Source organism: Macrotis lagotis, unplaced genomic scaffold (assembly GCF_037893015.1).
Source record: "Macrotis lagotis isolate mMagLag1 unplaced genomic scaffold, bilby.v1.9.chrom.fasta BILBYCTG047, whole genome shotgun sequence".
In the NCBI taxonomy this organism is placed as follows: domain Eukaryota; kingdom Metazoa; phylum Chordata; class Mammalia; order Peramelemorphia; family Peramelidae; genus Macrotis; species Macrotis lagotis.
In genome coordinates, this window is record NW_027421954.1 from 267,683 (window position 1) to 282,909 (window position 15,227).

General features: G+C 44.1%; 1 protein-coding gene across 1 annotated transcript in view; it reads right to left on the bottom strand.

The window, feature by feature from the left end:
* The window catches only part of LOC141504059 (uncharacterized), a 35,806-nt gene that overhangs the window by 17,221 nt on the left and 3,358 nt on the right, over positions 1 to 15,227 (bottom strand). The window contains 5 exon segments of the mRNA XM_074208912.1: positions 1,389 to 1,515; positions 6,241 to 6,293; positions 6,713 to 7,022; positions 7,426 to 7,566; positions 9,468 to 9,583. Of these exon segments, the coding sequence (XP_074065013.1) occupies positions 1,389 to 1,515; positions 6,241 to 6,273 (160 nt within the window). The 5' untranslated portion in view covers positions 6,274 to 6,293; positions 6,713 to 7,022; positions 7,426 to 7,566; positions 9,468 to 9,583.

A 15,227-nucleotide genomic window follows, 5' to 3' on the forward strand; every position in this document is an offset into this window, starting at 1 on the left:
TGGCTAAGAGAGGAAACAGCATATATACTCAATGGGGTATATACATCTGGAATAAGGAGGGGGGGGATGGGGGAAGGGGTGTGGATGTGAATGAAGGAGGAGAGGATGGACCATTGGAGAGGGGGGGTCAGATATAACACATTTTCTTTTTTACTTCTTGCAAGGGGCTGGGATTGGATGGCCCGTCTGGGACCATAGGGCCAGGTGGATTCTGGGCCTAAGGGGTGGTATGGAGGCTCAGGGCCTCTTGGCCCCAGGACCAGGGATCTGTCTGCTGCGCCACTCGGTGACCCTACAGCAGAGTCAGAGTGAAAGGAGAAAGAAAATATAATACATGGCAGTGGAGAAATACGAAAAGAGGGAGTTGCGATCAGCAATGGCAATGGTGGAAAAATATGGAAGTAACTTTTGTGATGGACTTATCATAAAGAATGTGATCCACCCACGACAGAGTTGGTGGTATTGGAACACAGAATGAAGCACATTTTTTATTATTATTATTGGGGGGGGGGCAGGGCAAATGTGGCTGGGTGGCCTGCCTGGGGCTGCATAGCAGGGTGATCATTGGGTGTCTGAGGCTGGATTTGGATCTGGGTGCTCCTGGCTCAAAGGCCAGTGCTCTGTCTGCCACCCAGCTGCCCCTACTATTATTACTATTTTATTTTATTTGGGGTATTTTTTTTGGTTTTTGCAGGGCGTGGGGTTGGGGTGGCTTGCATGTCACACAGCTCTGGGTGATTGTTGGGCGTACAGGGCCGGATAAGGGCTTGGGTGCTCCTGGCTCCAGGGCTGGTGCTCCATCCACTGCACCACCTGGCCATACCTACAATTATTACTATTATTTTTTTAATTTTAATTTTAATTTCTTCTCTCTCCCCTTTATATTATTACTCAAGCAAGTCTATATTTTTGGGGGGAGGGGTATTTTGATTATTCTTAAACAAGAATACCTTATTAATGTATAAAAAAAACATTATTTGTACAAATGAGAATAAATATTAAATAAGAGTAAGGGTCATAATGAAAAGCTGCCTGATAATTCTCAGAGATTTGACTTCCTTGTCATGTACAGGTAAAGGTTAAACTGAATAACCTCTGAGATTGGTTACACATCTGAGATGTTGCTTCAATGATTTGATCTTTGACCTGAAGCTACCACCTAGAATGGGTAAGAAACAGCTTCAAGAGCAACAAAGGAGGCCCTCAGATTCCTATCATACAATGCAGAGATTTTCCAAGAAAATCATCCTTGAAGGCTCTGTCTCTTGGACACAAGCAACATGCCCTTTTTTCTCTCAAATTTAATCAATGCTCCCAACCCTCCACAGTAGAGAATGAATATATTCCCATTGATTGAAGACTCTGTGTCACCAGGGAAGTGTTCTTACCCATGGAGATCAGGCTCTGGGCATTCTCCAGCATGACCTCCTTGTATAACTGCTTCTGACGAGGATCCAAGAGGCTCCACTCCTCCTGGGTGAAGTCCACAGCCACATCCTTGAATGTCACTGATACCTAGACCGTCAAGTCATCAGACACAAAGCTGAAAAACTCCTCAGAATTACAGAGTTCAGCCTGCAACAATTATTGGTCGAAAGGAGTTTGTCTATAGGTCATACCCTATATGAGAGTCAAAGTCAGCTCTAGAAGTCAGTCATTAAGAGACAGATGGAATTTTAGAAAAGCATTTTATGTTCAGTTATTTTCAGTTGGAATAAAACTGAGAAGAGTACTAGAATTAAAAGTGTTTCCTTGGGGCATCAGGGAGGAAGTTTGAGTTTCTTCAGTAAGTGAATCTGTGGAAGAGAAAGAGGAAGGGTGATGTGAAATTTCTTCCTTATGAAACCAGATACGAAATGTGTTCTGGGAAGATGGTGATATAAATCAGAAATTTCCAGACTCTCCAGATTTTCTCTACAAAATAAAAGGAAATCTCACCCTGAAATGAACATAAAGCAGCAAAAATAGAGGGTCAAAGCAGTGTCCTGGGAGGACAACTTGAGAGAACTCAGAGAAGGCAACAAGGGATGAGGTTTGACCTGACTGAAGTATAGACACCCCATCAACTCATCAAACAGGAGACCCTGAGAGAAGCAATTAAGACCTGAAGAAATTTCACCATAGCAAGTTTTGCCTCACAAACTTTAATCTAAAGCAAAGAAGATGATGAATGGGGACAACTGAAATATCTTTTGCTGAATCTGGAAGGCAAGGCTAGCAGTGCTGACCAGACATGACCCTTACTGTGGCTATGGGTAAGGAAGAACAAGTACCACAAGGAGTTTGAATGTTTTGGGGACAGCCTGGCTGGGGCAAAAGAGAGTAAGAGAGGAGTCCCTGAGGTTAAGCCCCAAGATAGAATTTAGAATTTAGAAAACAATAATAAGTACTTGAGGACTATGGTAACATCAACACGATTGTAGTCGAAAATTTAATAATAATATTTACCTGCTAAAAATAAAATAAGAGAAATTAAGGATGAAAAATTCATAAGCAAAGAATAAAGATCCAGGCTATTTCTTGATATACTGGTGTTAAAAAAAAACTTAAATCATTTTTTGAAGAAGATAGTGAGGTTCAAAAAGACCACTCTTTCCTAAAAAAAATGTCAAATGGATCAATCCTCCAAAAGAAATCTTGCAATAAATTAAAATAGATTTCAAAAATTATAAGACTTAAAATAAGGAAAATAACAAAAAATTTAAAAAATAAATTTCAAGAAAATTATAAAAAAGTTAACCAATTGTAAAAATAGGAAAAACAATTTTAGGTAGAAAATATCCAAATATCAAATAACAAGGGAAAACTGTAAAAAAATAAAAGCAGTCAAAAATTATAAAATAGTCAACTTAGAAAAAAGATATAAAATATTAAAAGCACTAAATGACTATTAAAATTTGAGTTAAGGGGGGCGAATAGGTGGTGCAGTTGAACAGAGCACCAGCCCTGGAGTCAGGAATACCTGAGTTCAAATCTGGCCTCAGACACTTAATAATTACCTAGCTGTGTAGCCTTAGGCAAGCCATTTAACCCCCACTGCCTTGCAAAAAAAAAAAAAGTGATCTGGAGAACAGATCAAGGAGAGAGAGAGAGAGACTGTACAGGAATCGCTTGACTGACTTAGAAGTTATTACAAAAAAAAAAAGAATCTGGATACAACACAACAAGAAATAAGGAAAATCGCTTGAGAGTTCTAGACCAAAACAAGTGATAACATCACCACCCGAAAGAAAATATTTGAAACTCCAAGGGAAAAAACTGAAATATGTGGAAGAATAATCAGGGCAAGATGCAGCAGCTTCTCTAATAAAAGATCACAGGTTTTAGAATATTATATTTCGGGGTGGCTAGGTGGCACAGTGGATAGAGCATAAGCCCTGGAGTCAAATGTGACCTCAGACACTTAATAATTACCTAGCTCTGTGGCCTTGGGCAAGTCACTTAACCCCATTTGCCTTGCAAAAACCTAAAAACAAAAAAAAAACAAAAAAACAAGAATATTATATTTCAATGAACAAAAGACCTGGGGATACTTCCAAGAATAACTCATCCAGTGAATTTGAGTATAATTCTGAATGGTAAAAAAAATGCACATTTGATGAACTGAAATTCAAGTATTTGTAACAAAAAGACAATACTTCAATGAAAAATTTGATAAAAAAGATCCAGAAGAATTATCAGGATATCACGGAGGACTTATTATAAGGCACTGATTAAGGTCAAACTACTTACTTATGATAGAAGAAAATGTTAATATTAGTAATTATTTGTTATTCTTATTAATAATAGTAGTGTTCTATCTAAAGTGTTATCATCACTATGGTAGTTTGAAAGAAAAATTGTGGCAGAGTTGTATATGAGATGATTCTAAAAACAATGCACGTTAGGAAAAGATTTAAAGGATAAATTATCTCATAAAAATAGAGCATGAAAGGAAGAAGTTAATACAGAAAAAGTTAGGTGGGGATAGAGAGCTGGTAATATTGGATTTTTACTCTCATCCAGGATGAAGAAGGAGCTATACATCTGAGGATCTTTAGGAATCATCTGAAATTCAAAAGAAGTGAGTAAACAAAGGAATATGGTGGGGGTGTAACACTGAGAATGGAATAGAGATTAAGATTAGGAGGGTAGAAAAGGGGTAATGAGGTGGCACAGTGGGTAGAGCAATGGCCATGGAGTCAAGAGGACAGGGGTTTGAATCCAACCTCAGACCCTTAACCCTTACTAGCTGTGTGACCTTGAACAATTCACTTAATCCCGATTGCCTCAAATCTAGGACCATCTCCAGTCATCCTGATTTCTATTTGGCTCCTAATTCCAGATGGTTCTGGAGGAGAAAGTAAGGTTTATCCCCCACTCACTCAAGTTCAATCCCTGTACTTGTCACAGAATCACTTTTTCTGATGTCATGGTCTTATTCAAGAAGGAAGAATAAACAAACATCAATCAAAATGCTCTAAATCAATATTGATTAGAAATGCAAATTAAAACAACCTTGAGATATCATTTTATACCTATCAGACTGGCTAAAAGAATAGATTGGAAAAGTGACAAATGTTGGAGAGAATGTGGAAAAATTAGAACACTAATTCATTGTTAGTGGAATTGTAAAAGGGTCTAACTATTTTAGAGAGCAATCTGGAATTATGGCCAGCAGTTTTCAATCTACCCTTCCCTTTGACCCAAAGATCCTATGACCAGCTCTACTTCCAGAGAGGACTGATGATGATGTTTGCTCTTCCTTCTCAAAGAAGTCCATGCCATCAGGGAGGTGATGCCATGACAAGCATGAGAATCCAAGTTAAGTGAGGAACTGCTGTGCTAAGCCACTAACCTTGCCTTCTCTTCCAGGGCCATTTGGGTCCAGTAGCCACATATGAATCAAGATGACTGGAATGCCCAGGATACCAGGCATCAAGGTTAAGTGGCCTGCCCAAGGATACAGAGCTAGAAAGTGTCAAGTTTTTGAGGCTGGACTCCTATCTTTCAGACTCCAAGACCAGTGCCCTATTCAATGTACCACCTGACCAAAGATGATTAAACATAAATAAAAGCACCTCTATTTGCTAAAATTTTATAGAAGCTGTCTTTCTAGGGGCAAAGACTTAGACATTTTCAGGGATTTCTATCAACTAGGGAATGGCTGAACAAATTGCAGTAAATGAATTATGATGGAACAGTACTGTACTTTTTGAAGTGATGAGATCTAACTTAATTGAGAGAACAGTGGATACAGTAACAGCAACATTGTTTTAAGAATGACTGAAAGAACAAGTTATTTATTGAAGCTCTTTTTGTGGTGGCTAAGAATTGGGAAATGAGAAGACCCAACAATTGGGGAATGGCAGAAAGATCTGTGGTATAGGATTGTGATGGAATATTATTGTGTTGTAAGGAGTGACAAGAAAGAAGACACTGGTGAAAATTTTTCAATGATGGCACATAGATTATCCATATCAGATTGCTTATAAATTCTAGAAAGGGTGGAGGAGAGAGGAAGGGATGGACTATAGAACTCAAAACTTAACATCAATGTTTAGATATCGTTTCAGTCCGTCATTGGGAAAAAATACAATATAGTATTTTAAAATAGAACTCATAAGAGAGACAGGAGACTTGTGTGACTTGAGACACAAGGATATGAGCAGCTCCCAGAGCCACACGCTGTGCTCCGAAGTCAAGACCACAAAAGACAAGGCTCTGCCTGCCAAGGGCTTTGTGCTGCCATCAGCTGATACGAAACAAGGTGGGGGGGTGGAGTGTGACTGCAGTGTGTGTGTGTGTAGTGTGTGTAGTGTGTGCGTGTAGTATGAGTGTGTAGTGTGTGTAGTGTGTGTGTATGTGTGTAGTGTGTGTAGTGTGTGTGTAGTATGTAGTGTGTGTAGTATTTGAGTGTGTAGTGTGTGTGTGTGTGTGTGTGTGTTGCAGGTGTGTGTAGTGTGTGTGTGTGTGTGTGTGTGTGTGTGTGTGTGTGTGTGAGACAAAGAGAAAGAGAGAGCAAGGCCAAGACTCCGAGGACACGCGGCTTTGGGCTCGGGCCTTGAAACTTAGCTGTAATCAGGGAGAACTTAAAAACCAACAGGGAGGTCACCAATTTCGGGTGGGGGGCGCAGCGCTAGGGGCCCCAAGAGCCCACAGAGGAAGAGAGCGGCCCACTTTCACGCTCACTTCTTGGTCCTGACGGAAGGCACTGCCAGTGTACCCGGAGCCGGGCTGGGCCCCGGGCCTGGCACTCACCTGGGCTGCGGGCCGGGGGCTCCCGGGGACCATCCCCTCCGAGGCCGGGCTCCCTGCGGGGCAGCAAAGGAAGCAAAGCGCCACCGTTACACGACGCGCTCGGGCCGGCTTCTCCCCGGCCCTCCCTTGTCTCGCGGCCCCGGCAATGGGCCACGCTGCCCGGGCCCGCCTCGGGGAGGGAGGGGGCTGGGGGGCCGGGCTGGAGACCCCCGCCCATCCCCCCCAGGCGCCTCCCGGGCCCCCCAACAGCCCGGAGCCGGGGCGGGGGAGGGGACGGGGCCCCGGCGGCGCCCGAGGCGGGGAGGTCCTGGGGGGAGCCGGGGCGGTGGGGGGGGGGCGCGTGTCCGGGTCGGAGGAGGGGGCGGGGGGCGCCTGGGGGCGCGGCTCCGGACGGGGCTGGCCCCTTCCATGAGGGCAGAGGAGACCCCGTGGCAGGGGCGGCCGGGGGGGGGGGGGGGCGGCTCCGACCCACCTGGACCTGCAGCGCCGGAGCCGCAGAAGAGCCGGTGACAGGTGAAGGGAGCAGGGCGGGGCCTCGGCGCGGACTTCCGGCTTCCGGGCCGCCGCCGCCACGAGGCTGCGCGGTCCCGGAAGCACCGCCCGGAGCAGGCCCCGAGGCCCCGGATCCTCCAATCGCGACCAGGACTACAGGCCCCAGAATGCCGCTGGGCCCGAGCCCCGCCCCCGCCACGCGGCCGGCCTCCTCCTCCGCCCGGACCTGGCGCTCGAGGCCACGCCGTGGCCCCGCGCCGGACCCTCCTCGGACCCGAGTGTCGCGGACGCTGGCGGCGGCAATGACGGCGGGTCACGGCTGGGAAGCCGGGGCCCGCCCCCCGGGCCTCCCCCGCCGCCGCACCGCAGTGAGGCCGGGCCCTCCCCCCAGCTCCAGCACTGAGGCCCCGGCCCCCCACTCCAGGCCGGGCCGGCCCTCCCCCGCCTGCCCCCCAGCCCCCGGGGCCTCTGCGGCTGCCATTGAGCCGGGGCGGGGGGCCGGGGTCGCCCCAGCTGGGCCCCCCGCGGTCGGCAGCCGCCCCCCGGCCACACCGGGGCTCCGTGCTGGCCTTCAGGGTCGGGCGTAGTAATCCTTATGTTCCCGCTTAAGCTGTTTCATTATGGAGGTGCGGGGCGGGGGGTCATGGCTTGGCCCAGTCTAACGCCCGGGCCCCCCAACCGATATCCACCTACTTGTTCAGAGTCTCAGCAGGGAGGTCAGGATGGTCATCAGGTACGGGCCGGCCAGGCCGAGGACAGCTTCCCCTGGGACCCCAGAGACTTCCCTAGGAGTCGTGGAGAGCAGGCAAAGGTGGTGCGCGGGATCTCCGGCACCTGCGAAGGACAGAGACCATGGCCAAGGCCAGTGCTCCAGGACAGCCATCAGTGGCAGCCTCCCTGAATGAGCCAAGCACCCGGAGCTCTTTGCCTGCCAGGCAGCTGGCCACTAACAAGACCTGCCACCACTCCACCTTCAATTCCAGTTCACGTCCCCACAGCCTGAGTGTGGTATTGAACCACATAATGGCAGCCTTGACATGGGCAAGTTCAAAGGACCCCAGGCTCTCGCCTGTGCTCCAAAGATGATCTCTTTCCTTAACGTCCTTGTTCACCACCTGGGAACGGGACCAATGGAGCCCAGAGGTAAAGGCCGTCAATGAGCTCCTCAGTTTTTCCCATGCCCATCTATTCATAGGAGTGAACCCAGAGCAAAGCTCTTTACCTAGGTGGGCCAGCTTGGCATTTCAATGTCTTTCATTATCATTGGTCTCCTTTGGAGTTCTTGATTTTGCTTTACACTTTTAAACAATGTTTTCTGAGAAGAGTAGGTCCATAGACCACCCAGATACCAAAGGGGCCCAAGATCCTAGAAAGGTCAAGAGCCCTCATCAGTTTCATGGTCCACTCTCCCCAGACCTAGTGAGGCTAGGGAAGGAACTGGGCTGTAAGGAGCCTCAGTGAAGGCCCAGAATCGTCACTGGCAGCACAACTCCAACTTGGGACAGAGCTCATTGTGTAGGGAAGTGTGTCCCAGAATCAAGCCTAAATTGACCTCTTGGCAATTTTTACCCATAGCTCCTCAGCCTGCCTGCTATAGGACAGCCCTTTGCATAATTGGAGACAACCAGTTTATGGGGCATCCCTCTGCCCCCTTCCATTCTCCTGAACTTTCTCTTCTCCAGGCTATACATCCATATTCCTTCAACTGATCTTCCTACAGTGGGACCCTAAGGACTTTCATCATCTTCCTAGCTCTCCTGTGTACAGCCTCCAATTTTCCCAACGTGCTTCCTCAAACATGGCACCTAGAACTCTGTTGAGGTTTGACTGAGGAAGGGGACAGTGGGACTACCAGCTCCCTAGGTCTGGATACTCCCTCCTACCAGGGATCTCTCTGGTCCTCTCAACTAATACAGGCCATGGCTGACTCCTTTGGAGTCAACTAAACCTTCTTGTTCTGATTGGCCCCGACTAGGTCTCTGTGATGTTCAACCCAGAAGCAGGAGCCTCCCAAACCCACAAGAAATCAGACTGAGCACAGAGAGCGGCCATGGTACAGTGGAACCAGGCAAAATCTCAAGCAATACCCTTCCTATCCATCAGCCAAAAGTCCTCTGAGTTACCCAGTGAGAAGTTGGCTTTAAGGTTGGAGGTTCCTACACAGTCTGGGGAGAAGCACCCTAGATCCAGGAGGCCTTCTGGGGTTGTTCCTTTAGTGTCCTGGACCTGGTCTGTCATGGCAGCTTGGTGGCTGAGTAGACAGAGCCAGTGGTCTGCAGTCAGAAAGGTGTGAGTGTAAATCCTGCCTCAACAATGGAAAGAAAAGTCACTCTACCTCCAGCTGTCTCATGGAGATCATAATGCAGTCAATCTTTTATAGTTACAAAGGTCAAGTGATATAATACATGCAATATAAACCTTAACATGATAAATACTATCTAGTAATGGTGGTAGTAGTAGTATTAGTAGTAGTAGTAACAGTAGTAGTTATAATATTGGTGGTGGTAGTGGAGTAGTAATAGTGGCAGTGGTCGTGGTAGTGCTAGTGCTGATAGAGTCAGAGACCCCTCCAGGAAGACCAAGGCCTTCCCCTCCCCCACTCAACCCTATCCTCTGCGTGCCAGCATAAGTTTGCCAACTCAATGCAATTGAGAGAAGCAATGGGCATGGGAGGCTCAGCGCTGATGAGAACTGTATCAGACTCTGCCCCAAACTCAGGCCACTGTCTCAGTTACCTTGTAGATTTTGAAGGACAGGGAGTAAATCATCTTCTCATTGGTGATCTCCAGTTCTTCTTTCTTGTTCATTAGCAACTTTTCTGTGATACAGTTCTGTATGAACTCAGGCTGGGCTGCAATTGGAAAGGACCATGATAACCCTACCCAGGGCACTACTCCCTGGTGTCCCCTCAAATATATTAGGATGTTGGCATGGGTCACCTCCTCACCCTGGACTTCCCCATGAGAGCCTCAACTCATGCTGTTCTGTTCCCCTCAGCGTCGAGAGCTCTTTTCCAATGCAGACTCTCAGCCTACACTGACCTGTTGTACTCTGATCCCCAGGGGACACAGGAACTCCTGGAGGGTAGGGACTGATTTCAATCTTCTTCTTACCTCCAGGGCCTTTTACTGACTGACTGCCTTGACTTGAGACAATAACTTAATCAACTGTACAAAGAGGAGCCTTTAAAGAGATGCAGAGAGGCTAATTCTCAGCTTCCACACAGTCTCCCCTGACCTTGGCTGACCCTGGGGAGAATTCCTACCTTCCAGATGCCAGTGTTCTTTAATTATCTTTGCAAACTTCATTAGAAGCAGTCTGGTGGAAACTAGTGTTGACCAATATCTCATTCCCACCATCCACCATGAGAAGATCAAAATGCATACATGATTTCCAGAAAAGGGGGTATATCAGAGGTGAGGTAAGGGAGTACGGAATTTTTCTCCTGTCAGATTTATGGGAAAAGGAAGAATGTTTGATCAAATGAGATAGTACCACAGGATATAAAATGGATAATTTTGATTAATTAAAAAGGTTTTGCAATCAAGATTAGAAGGAAAACAGGAAACTGGGGAAAATTTTACAGTCCATTTCTCTGATAAAGACCTCCCCTCTCAAATATACAGAGAACCTAAGTCCCTAATTGATTGAATGGTCAAAAGCTTTGTACAGGCAATTTTCAGAAGAGGAATTCAAAGCTACCTATAGTAATGCTAAAATGTGCTCTAAATTGCTATTGATTAGAGAAATACAAATTAAAACAATTCTGATGTACCAGTCCACATCTATCAGACAGACTAATATGACAGAAAAGGAAAATGACAAAGGATGGTGGGAATGTGGAAACATTGAGACTAATGGATTGTTGGTCGAGTTGTGAACTTTTTCAACAATTTTGGCAAGCAATTTGGAATTCTGTCAAAAAAGGTTTTAACCTTGTGCATACCCTTTGATATAGCAATACTGCTACTAGGTCATAAATTAAAACATAAAATGGAAAGGGACCTATATGTACAAAAATGTTTTAGTGACTCTTTATAGATGCAAAGAATTCAAAATTTAGGGAATGTCCATCAATTGGGGAATAGCTGAACAAGTTGTGGCATCTGATTGAAATAGAATACTATTGTGCTTTAAGAAATGACAAGCATGATGAATTCAGTAAAGCCTGAAAAAACTTTACCTGCTCTGATGCAAAATGAAGTGAGCAGAACCAGATGAAGATTGTACACAAGGGCAGCAATATTCTACAATGACCAACTGTGAATGACTTAGCTATTATCAGTAATAGAATGATCTAACACAATTCCAAATGTCTCAGGATGAAAAAAGCTATCTAACCCCAGAGAGAGAAATAAGAGTTTGAATGCAGATGAAAGCAGACTATTTTTCACTTTTTATATAGTGTCTTTGGAATATATTTTCTTTCACAACATAACCAATACAGAAATGGTTGCATATGTATAAACTATATCAAATTCCCTGCTTTCTCAAGAAGGGAGGAAAGGAGGGAGAGAATTTGGAATTCAAAATTTTTAAAAATTGTTAAAAAATTGACATGTAACTGAGGGAAAAGCTTAAAAATGGGAAAAATTAAAGTGTATTATATATATATATATGTATATACATACATATATATGTATATACATATATATATATATATATATATAGAGAGAGAGAGAGAGAGAGAGAGAGAGAGAGAGAGAGAGAGAGAGAGTGTCTTTGCTTTCTTTTCTCAGGAAAAGAATAATCTCTAAGGGTAGGCCACTCACAACCCATCCCAAATTGAGTAGAATAAAAGCAGCCTGATTATTTGTCTTCTTACCATGGCGGTAAAAAGGCAGGAGATGGTTGGTTGGTTGGTTCTTGTCCATTATTGAAGAACAAAATGACATCACTGTTACTCAAACATGATAAAATGATATCACTATCACTCAAATATGACCATGTTTGAGACAAATTATAGCGTGTCCTACTACTCTACCACAGCACAAATAATCCACGTGAACACCTGAAATAGGTACTCTAAAATGTTTCCTTTGTGCTGTTTCAATTCTGCCTTCCCCATAGTGTGCAGCCCTGAGGGCACACTATGCTGGGTAGTTCTGTGCTAGAATCTCTCATGCTGTACAGTCAAATCTAAAGTTCTTCAATGAGACCTTCAGGGTGTCTCAGTATCACTTCTTCTGATTCCCTTGTAAGCATTTATCCTGAGTGCATTCTCCCTAAAATAGTTTTTTTGGCAAGTGTACATATGACATGCTTCCAGCCAATCATGGTTGCACTCTGTAAATGTTGGAATGCTAGGCAGCTGAGTTCAAGAAAGGACCTCAGTGTCTAGTATTTTCTGTCAAGTGATGGTCAGACTCTTCCTAAAACAATTTAAATGGAAGCTGCAGGGGTCCAGCCTCCGTGTAGTCCTTGGAACCTTACAGGAGGGATAGTCAGCAAAATGAGTTGAGTCAACAAGTGGGTAAAGGCAGGAGCAGGTTGACTGACTGTCAGCTGCTTAGATTTGTTTTTATAGTCTCAGAATCATATCAAACAAGCAAACTAAAATCATTTCCTTGGTTATAAAAGTGTACAATTTTCATCATTAATCATATAGTTCATATGGGTACGAGTCTGATCATGTAGTGGTTACAATTGTGATTATCAATCGTGTAGTTAATTTTCTTGTCCCTGCTCAGACCGTGACAACCTCAACCTGCCCGTTGCCTAGTTTGTTGCTGCATAGTAAAGTTATTAATTGAACAGAACTTTCTTGATAATAATCTTTGATATAATTTGTTTAATGGAATGCTTTTATGTCTTTGTGCCGCATATGTAATGTTTTTCCATATGCTCCCTTGACAACCTATAGTGAAGGTAGTTATGTTTGTCTACCTGTCTGTTGACTCCTTCAATAACCAATTTTCCTTTCAGCCCTTGTTGGTAGATGCCACAGTTTCTAAGACTTTTTATTCTTTCCCAATAAACTAAGGCTGTTAGAGTTCACATATTGGTTACCTATACTAACTATTCTCTCACCATCTTTATCATATATTCCTGTATATGATAAGGGGGGCAAAACTGTTAATTTCCCTGGAATTCTATCTGACCCATCTTGTATCTGTTTTCCCTGTATATATTCTGATGTCTCCCTGGAACTCCCCAGTGCTGTATTTTCCAAAGATTTCATAATGTTGAAGCCTTTTGTATGTCTCAGGGAGAGGCAATCCTGTTAAATTTGGACAGAGTTCACAATCTTTTATTCAAGGAATTTCTCTGAAATCCTTCCTTTATAGTCATTCCACTATTAGGATGAGTAAGTTTTGCAATCAACAAGACCTATAAATATGGGTATACATTGAATCCCTATATTGAAGGAAATGCTGTTCCATCAGGCAGTGTGACTGCCTTGAGTCTTCTTGCCGCGATTGTGACAAACAGCTTAGAGACCCTGGCTCCCAACAGGAAACGATTCAGTTTCCTGACATGGTACTGGTAGATTGTCCAGGTTTCACAGGCATACAGCAATAAGGTCAGCACAACAGCTCTGTAGACCTTCAATTTGATAGTCTCTTCTCTCCCATAATTTCTTTCAGAACCTCCCAAATATGAGCTAGCTCTGGCAATGTGAGTGTCAGCCTCATTGTCAAGGTGTACCTCCTTAGAAAAGACACCACCAACATAAGTGAACTTATTGCCCACAGTACTTAAAATTTATCCATTTGCTGTAATGGATGGTTCCATATCTGGATGGTGTGGTGCTGGCTGATGGAGCACTTGTGTTTTCTTGGTGTTAATTGTTAGACCAAAATTAGCACAAGTAGCAGAGAATTGATCCATGATTTATTGTATCTCAGCTTCAGAAGCTACAATGAGTGCACAGTCTTCTGCAAACAGAAGATCACACACCAATACTGCTTCCACTTTGGTCTTGGCTTGTAGATAAGAAGAATTTGCCATCAGTCCAGTAGCTGACCTTGAGGCCATGGTCATCCTCAATAAAGGCATTTAACAACATGGTTGAAAACATCATGCTAAAAAGTATGAGAGCAAGGTCAAATCCTTGTTCCATTTCATTGGTGACTGGGAAATCTTGAGAATTTCATCCATTATCCAGAACCAGGCTATGCATGTATGCATGCATCGCTGTGCAACCAAATTTTGACATAATTTTCCATAAACCCTCACAACTGATGATATCAAAGCCCTTTGTCAGGCCCACAAATGTTGTTTACAGACCTCTGTTCTGTTCCTGGCATTTTTCTTGGAGTTGTCAGGCAGCATACACCATCGCAACTGTTCCTCAACCCTTTCTGAAGCCCCACTAGCTCTCAGGAATGTGACCATTTTCCAAGTGAAGGATCAGACTATCTAGGATGACTCTGGCAAGAGACTTAGTAACAATAACTAAAGAGCAATTCTCCTGTGATTGTCACAAGACAATCTATTCCCTTTAACTTTATAGAGATGGACAATGGAGTCATCTTTGAATTCTTGGAGGGATAGCCACTTCATGCCATATAACCTGAAAAATTTCAGTCAGTTCTTGGATAACCATTGGATCCCCCAACTTGTAGATCTCAGCTTGGATAAGAATCAGCACCAGGTTCTTTGCCACTTGAGAGTAGCCCAAGGCATTCAAAACTTCTTCAGTTGGAACTTCAGCTAGGGATAGATTGACTTCAATTTAGATAGTGGCTTCTGTAATGACTGATGATGGTCTGTTAAGAACACCATAGAAGTGTTCAGTCAAACTATCTAGGATCATTTCCCTAAGATTAATCAATATGGAACCATCAGGACTGAGTAATTGAGATGCTGTCTTTGACCCATAAATAGCCTTCAGGACATCAAAAAAAAAACATTTTGCTTTGTTACTCTCTGCATAATGATGAATTTCATCTGCCTTTTTCTTTATTTTTTGCAAGGCAATAAAATGACTTGCCCAAAGTCACACAGCTGGGTAATTATTAAGTATCTGAGGCCAAATTTGAACTCATGTCCTCCTGATGCCAGGGCCAATACTCTATCCATTGTGCCACTTAGCTGCCCCCTTCATCTGCCTTCTTTCTGAGCCAAGAATCCTGCATCTCTCTAAGCTTCTCTTGGACTTTACTTTTGATGGAATTAAATGCGTTCTCCTTAGAAACGCATCAACTATCCTGCTTGTAAACCCTGTGGAGTTCTGGTTTTTCATTTAGTAGCTTGTGTTTCCCCAGCATTTTCATCAAACCAGACTTGGTGTATGCGAGTTGTCTGGGCCAGATAAGTAAATGCAGTGCTGTATGCCAGTACTCTGAAAGCTGCCCACACTTCTACTACATTCTTGCCAACTGTGTGTTGGCTCAGTTTTCCTTCCAAATTAGCAGTGTATTGTTCCCACTAAGAGAGACACTCTAATCTCTTGACATTAATTCTTCTAGTATTAATTTTGCCTTGGGGCTGCTACTTTGGTTGAATGTGAATATTTAGCTTAGAGAGGATGAGGCTATGATCAGTCCAGC